This window comes from Myotis yumanensis, unplaced genomic scaffold (assembly GCF_028538775.1).
Source record: "Myotis yumanensis isolate MYYU_CA2020_CCGP unplaced genomic scaffold, mMyoYum1.0.hap1 SCAF_4, whole genome shotgun sequence".
Taxonomy (NCBI): domain Eukaryota; kingdom Metazoa; phylum Chordata; class Mammalia; order Chiroptera; family Vespertilionidae; genus Myotis; species Myotis yumanensis.
The window spans coordinates 86,090,510-86,097,810 of record NW_027223755.1 but is presented as its reverse complement, the minus strand read 5'-3'; the positions used below and the strand labels follow the sequence as shown (position 1 = coordinate 86,097,810).

Genomic DNA, 7,301 nt, shown 5'->3' with positions numbered 1-7,301 from the left:
CTGTGACCTCCTGGTTCATAGGTCAATGCTCAACCGTTGAGCCACGCCGGCCAGGCCATCAATTAATTTATAAATAGGTATTTGTTTTCTCTTGCTCTTGTCGGAGCGAGACTATTTTCCTAGATTGCTAAGGACGCGTAGAACGGTTTCAGGCAGAACTGGCCACTCTTCCTTGTGAGTTTTCAAAGTATATGCATTTGTTGGCACTTCAACCTGAACAGGGGAAGCAGGCTTCTGAGGCAGGAGCGCAGGGCCTCAGGCAGCACCGGCTGTTCTGAATCAGCAGCTGTCTCCCTGGGACAGGTCCTCCCAGGGCCTGGGGACCTGCTAAATGAATCAGGTGTTAAATGAACCTCTGCTCCTCTCTGGTCTAGGGTGCACGGCAAGGACCTAGACATAGTCCTATAAAGGCTTGGCCCCTCCTCCTCTCGTTATCTGAGGCTTTCCTATCAGAACAGAGGCGTGGAACAGAACGGTCGGCGAGGCTGTGTGGCCCATGGGTTATGAACAAGCGCTTCTGAGTGACGCAGACTGAGTGTGAAACCCACACCTGCCACTTAACAGACTCCGTGACATGAGGACACGTCCCTGATCTCTGTGAGCCTCCGTGTCCCCAGCTGTGAAGGAAAACAATAGTACCGGGAGGATGTCCACAAGTGCCCGGGTGGGGCCTGGCACACGGTATGTGCTCAAATAATGGTGGTGGTTAGAGTGATGGTGACAGTTACACTCTTCTGCCCCTCTCCCCAGGCACAGTGCTGGCTCTGTCCCACCAGCATCTCCCATCAAGCACCAGCAGTGAGCACCTGAGGAAGAAACCAGCCCACCAACAATAGAAGTCCCAGAAAAGCAAACAAAACAAAACAAAACACAGAAAACAAACCCACCCTGTGTTTGAGAGAAACCCTTGCCTATACTTACCTTTGCCAACCTACCGGTGCCAACCCCCTTACTCCTCTGGATCATTCTTTTGGGGTAAGATTTTTAAAAAGCAGAAAATTAAACCAAAACGAAAACCTAAAAACACATAAATTTTCACCACAATGGCCAAAAGCACTGGCTGTTTCCTCCTCGGCCAGAGATGGAAGCTTTCCTCCACGGAGCTGTCGTCACTCGTGTTCATGTGTGATGTGACAGCTCTGGGAGATGCCACGTGCACTGGGAGGGCCCAGGAGAGCACAGGCCCTCCAGTGGGGTCAGGGGCAGCTCAGAGTCAGGCTGTGTTGATGAAAGCGGGAGTGTCTGGCCTTCTCTCTTCTGGCTCTGTTTCCTCTGTTGTCACCTGCTCTGAGCCTAGCGCTGTGCCGGTTCCTGCTTAGAACCTCACAAGACGCTCCAGGAAGAACGCAGGTTCACTCCAGGGGCCAAAGCAGCAAGCCCACCCTCTAAAGCAGTGGTTCTCAACCTTCCTAATGCCGCGACCCTTTAATACAGTTCCTCATGTTGTGGTGACCCCCAATTTCATTGTTACAAATTGGACATAATTAAAGCATAGTGATTAATCACAAAAACAGTATGTAATTATATATGTGTTTTCCGATGGTCTTAGGCGACCCCTGTGAAAGGGTCGTTCGACCCCCAAAGGGGTCGCGACCCACAGGTTGAGAACCGCTGCTCTAAAGGAAGTAGCCCTGAGAAGCGCTTGGCACCGCGTTAATTTAGGCAAATTCGTGGTAAGTTAGGGTTGGGCCTGCAGGGGCAAAGGGAAGCTAAATTATAAAACGGTGGCAAGGAAATACAGTTTCAGTGCACATGGGACCAGAACTGCCCTCTGGTTTCTGCCTTGGCACCGGGTGGGGGAGACTCTTTAAAGAACAGCTAAGAAGTGGGTACAAATAGCAGAGTGGTGCCATGCATGTCAAGGGGGGGTCTCTGAGGCACCTGCTGTGCAGTTAAGTAGCTTTGTGTGCAAACTCTTCATTTGCTAAGCCTTGCACGTTTGAGCAAAGACACGGGTGACTTTAACTCAAGTGTCAGGCATTCTGAATTGGAGAGGTTGGGACTTGCAATGACTCAGTCAGCTTGGGCACCAAAAACGTGTTCTGGTGACTTAGGTCAGGACGGGGAAGTTTCATTTCTCCTCACGCGTTTCCAAGGGCAAAAAAGTCTGTAGCAAATGTAAAAGCTGAGCAGTGCGTTCAGTCTTTCTGGTTATCCTCACGACAGGATCCTAAACGCCATTCCTTGGGGGGTTTCTGTCAAAACGTCAGCAACTGAAGCTAGCACCAGGCACAGAAGGACCCCAGGGAGAAGCCGGTGCCATTGCCACACCCGGCCCAGCAGCAATTTCACTCAGTTACCAACACTGCCACCAGATTGAATCCATGTTGTTAACTTAAGTTTTATTGACTTTGGAGATTTCTTTGTATTGACTTGTACATTTCTTTTGAGCATATAGTTGTAATGGGCCTGTGAGCAGAAGCCATTTTACATTTATACATATTTGAGAAACACTAAATTGAAAAAATAAGTTAGGTCCACCCTTAAGGTCTATGAGGGATGTTTTCTTTTTCTTTAGAAGGACTTCCTCTATGACTTTTCCTACGAAATTGTACATAAGCATTTTCCACAATATAGGCCCCAACCCTGTGGCCAATTGGGACCTGGCTTCCCTAGCCAAGAAAGGTACCGTCTCTCTGGGAATGAACTCTGTCCACCGATAAACTTGCCTCTGGGATAGAGATTGTTTCTCTCAGAACCAGCAGTGCTCAAGCTTCAAGGTGGGCACGGCCGATGTGAACCGCACGCTGATGTGAACATCATGGCCGATGTGAACACACGGCCTATGTGAACCGAAGCTGATCTTGTTTGCAGAGCTCCAGAGGGAGGGACGCTGGGAAGAGGTTGCTGAGACTTGGCCTTTATCAGCAAGTTTTGCTTGGCTCACTATCAGCAAGTTTTCTGCCCTAAACAAGCAGTCTCTAGACTTGAGCAAGCAGATACAGGCTGCTTACCTGGACAGGTGGGCGGGCATCCAGTGGGACAGTGGATTAGATCTATTGATCCTGGAGCAATATGACCCCCTGACCATTTGTTAAAGATGCTGGTAACAGCTGGCGAGGCCTGGCAGTCTGCCGTGTTCTGGGACCATCGGCAGCATCGTGATCCTGCCTGGCTTTCTCATTCCTCAGCTTGGCTCTCTGTGTTTGGGCAGCGCCGGGAGCCCGGGCAAGCTGAGAGCTACACTGAGAGATCCAGCCATCAGCTAGGGCCTCTTTGGGGAAAGAACACTGGAATCTGCAAATATGCTAAGACCGCCCCCCACTCTCCGCCATTTATGCCAATAGGTGAGACCCCATTTCGTGACTGCCCAGGCTCCAGGGGTGGGGAGGCCCAAAATATTGTGTCTATTTCCTTCTCTCACTATAAACTTCAAAGGCCAAAGGTCATGACATTCATCAGGCACTTGCTCAATGTCCGTCAGCTTCTTCTTCCTGCCTCCCTCCCTGCCTTCCAAGAAGCGAACCACAGGGTATGTGTCCAAATGTACTTGTTGAAGTGGACTGAATGGGCCTCTAGAGTGTGATCCCCATACTTAGGTCTAGGAAACTTGCCTGACAAGTGGCAGAGCAGAGGGGCCAAGGGACTCGGCTTCGTGATTCCGGAGAGGAAGGGGCAGCCGATTAGGAGCAGACGATCTGCCCGCCCAGCTGCTGACCCGGAGCTCAAATCAAAGCAAGAGGCTGAAATGCTGGCCATGCGCAGGGCTGGGCACCTGAGGCAGCCACCTGGCAGGTCCCAGATTTCATCGGCCACCTGGTTCCCGATCAGGCTCCAGGGCCTCCCAAGCCCATCCCCGCCCTGGCCAGCTGTCCCTCAGCCCTTCTCAGAGCAGCAGTGTGGGAGGAGGAGAAACAGCATGCCAGTCAGGGACAGCGCCCTCATCCCAGCTCTGGGAGAGCCCAGGGCTGCCCGGGCCTAACTCCCGCCCTTTGTGAAATGGGGATACTTTTCGAGAACGGTGGGAAAAACATCAGCTGAATAAAAGATGGTTTCAGAAGCCCAAGTAAAGAGGCTTGGAGTGGCTGCAGTTGGTGGCTTCAGGCCCAAATTGTGCTTTCCCAGCCTTTCCTATTTCCCCCTTTTCCAGCCACCAGAATGAGCATAAAAACACATTGGAGAAATAGCACATATAGACGCAAAGACATCGGCTTTGGTAGCTTGGACATGACTCAGGAATGCCATCTGTGGTATTTTTTGTCCTATAAATTGAGGGGGGAAATAGAGAAAAGAGAAAGAAATAGTCACCAGACAGGGGAGGGGGGAGTGGTTAGAGGGGCAGGGTGATGGGATGAGGGACAGCTGGAGACAAGCAAAGGTTGTCAGAACTCAGCTGCCTCTGCAGCATCACTTGTGCAGCTGAGAGTGAGGTAGACTAACCTGTCCCTTCTGAAACCACGGGTGGTGCCGACTTCCAACCAAGAAGTATACCATTTCCCTCGAACCCCAAACTTAGAGCCTGCTGCCCACAGTCTCTGGAACTTCCCAATTCCTCCGAAGGACCAGGAACCCCAGACTCCCTCAGGGCCCTGCTTCTCTTCTCTCCTCCACCTCTGGCTTCGTTACTTCCTCTTCTCTGCCTTGGCTCATGGCCTGCCACCCCACTGGGACCCTGCAGGGCAGAGGGTGCTGACTGGGGATACCGGCCTCATGCTCTGGCCAGTTTCCCAGGTTTCCTCACCTTTGGGAGGAGCCCAGGTGTGAGTGCTGACAGCCTGTGCTGATATGAACAGACAGCCCAGGCCACTTGGATGCTGAACCAAGGGCAAGAGCACATATTGGTGCCTGGAGGCAAAAGCCTCCCCCATCCCTGAACCAGCTCCCCCATCCATCCCCCAAACAAGGAGGCCACCCAAACATCCCGTCCTGCTGCTGGTGACACTCAACAAGAGCAGTGTTTCTCTTGGGAGTCCCAGGCACTTCCTGCTGTCATATTCTGGGGGTGCAGCCTGAGAGCACAGGTGAGCCCGATGTGCCATGAGCGTGCCAAGTGCTGAGGTCTGGGCTCCCATTCCATCAGCCGGACCTGGCTCTGGACGTTGTGAGAACAGAGCAGGTCCTTGGGCTTCTTTGGTCTGAGGCAGTCTTGGCCCATTTCCTGTTGGAGGGAGGATCCCATGGGGCCCACTAAGACCCTCACAGGGATTTGGGCTCAGTCTCAGCTAATGGTAAAAGAGGATGATGCTGTCCTTAAACTTCCACAGTGAGACCCACACGGGAGTGAGAATGGCTCCGTCAGGGCAGGACTCTTCCCGAAGCACCACCTTGTGATATGGCCTCAGCGTCTCCAGGACCCGACATGGGACCCATGGAGCTTCATCCTTTTCACTTCACAGTTACCCTCAGACTCTGATATTGAAGTCTGATGGATTCATTACCAAGCAACAGCATTTTCCAGCAACGTGCTTGGGGACCCTGATTCTCGTAGAACCAACAGAAAAATGGCAACCGGTCAGCATATCTGTGTCATGTGACACCAAAGGAGATGGGCCTTCCTGGCCTCCTCAAGGGAAAGAGGTGCGGCTGTCCCAGCCTAGGGGCCTCCCATTTCTTCCATAAGCATTTCCAGGACAGACGGCCTGGCGCCTCTTCAGATTTCACTGTTCCGTGAACAGAAGGGCAGATGCTCCCACCACGACTCCATGGCCTCCAGAGGTGGGGGTCGACGCCTGGCAGCAGGAGGGGATGGATCTGGATGGCTCAGCCAGGTCGCCCCCAACCCTCCTCTTCCTTAGAGGTTCCTGCACCAGCCTGACCCTCCTAATCCGGCAAGGGGCCTAGTAAGCCACTGCCGGAGGTCAGCTTGTCCTGCTTTGGGTTCGAGGCGAAGGCCAGTGCAAGCACAGGCTGGATTTGTCTCAGCTCCAGGCTGTGAGGGTTTTTGAATGTAATAAGACCGAACCCCAAAACCAAAGGGGCCCTCCGCCACATCCCAGGAACTCCCCGAACTCCAGGTTCTGGAGAAATTAAGAAGCAAACAAGGGAAGTGCTCACATGTATTTATTTCACAAGGGGGAGATGGAGTGGGCTGACCACCAACAAGATGCCACCAAATGAGACATATGAACCCTAAACTGGACAACTACAGGGTTTGGTTCTGGGCAGGGCTCGACCTTTGTGGACAGCATGAGGGAGAGGAATGGGAACTGGCAGAAGGACAGCCTTCTGTCTGGGCACCACACGGGCAAGGCTGAGCCACATCCTTCTGGCCACATGTGTGGCCACCCCCACCCCCCAAGCTTCTCAGCAGCCTTGTCCTGATCCAGGTGAGCGATGAAGCGCAAGCCCAAAGCCATACTTCTACGTCTGCTCTACCACACTCACACGCACCCAGACGCACATGCCACGTGACGTCACACATGCACACACGCACATGCAGCTGCACACGCCCTGCCACGCGCACCACACAGGCACACATACTCATACGCATGCACACACGTCCATATATTAACTCTGATTTATAAGTGCACCCTAACCAGAGGGCAATCGAAAAAAATTATTACTCTTCAGAGAGGAATCGACTGCCTTCTCCCCTGTCAGCCAGTAGAGCGTGGGCTGAAATGAGATGAGCACAGAGCAGACCCCAGGGTCCTGGCCCCCTTTGCTGTGCTGGCTCCAGTCTGTAAGCTCCAGTCCCCTCCCTGCTCCCCCTGCAGCAGCCTCTGAGTCAGGGCTCCCTGTTCCCCGGGCAGGCGAAGCGGCACTGGCCTGGCTCCAGCCTGGGTCCCTCACAGCTTAGCCTGCTCTGTGTGCTCAGCAGATTCCTGTCTCAGCTCTCCAGACACAGGCAGAAGAGCTGGCCCAGGAACATAGGAGCCTAGTCAATGTGCAGGCGACCATGGAAGTGTCAGCTCCAGGCCATCTGGGGGGAGGGGGGGGGGGCGGGACCAGAAAAATCCAGAGCTGTGGCCCCCAGTGCCACCTAATGGACAGGTTTGGGCTGGAGGCTGCCTTGGTTGTGAGAGGACATCTGGGCAGAAGCAACCTCAGGGGAAACTGAGTCTCGAGGCCTCACTGTCTCCTCTGAGCAGGGAGAACTAGGATGTGGCTGAGCTCCTCCCCCACTTTATTGAGGGCTGGGGTGGAGTTCGAAGCTGCTGCTGTAAGAGATGAGAAAGAGGAGAGGCCCTGCCAGTCCAGTCCCGATAGCGGGTGGGAAGGTGACGACAGAGATGTGGATGCTTCACTCCTCGGTGCCAGGTCCACATCTGGGCTGCAGAAGACACAGCGCCTGGGTTCCCAGAGAAGGGTGGGGGCGGGGCGCTTCCCCAGGGTGCAGGAGCTGAGTGCCTGAGGTGGAC

General features: G+C 53.7%; 1 protein-coding gene across 2 annotated transcripts in view; it reads right to left on the bottom strand.

Annotated features, from left to right (window-relative positions):
* Positions 1–5,982: 5,982 nt before the first annotated feature.
* The window catches only part of GALNT17 (polypeptide N-acetylgalactosaminyltransferase 17), a 417,411-nt gene continuing 416,092 nt past the window's right edge, over positions 5,983–7,301 (bottom strand). Inside the window, exon 12 of one of the 2 annotated variants that reach the window (XM_070412838.1) lies at positions 5,983–7,290. In XM_070412838.1, coding sequence (XP_070268939.1) covers positions 7,038–7,290 — 253 coding nt within the window. In that variant the 3' untranslated portion in view covers positions 5,983–7,037. The remainder of the gene's footprint in view (positions 7,291–7,301) is intronic. The other variant, XM_070412839.1, reaches the window with a different exon arrangement.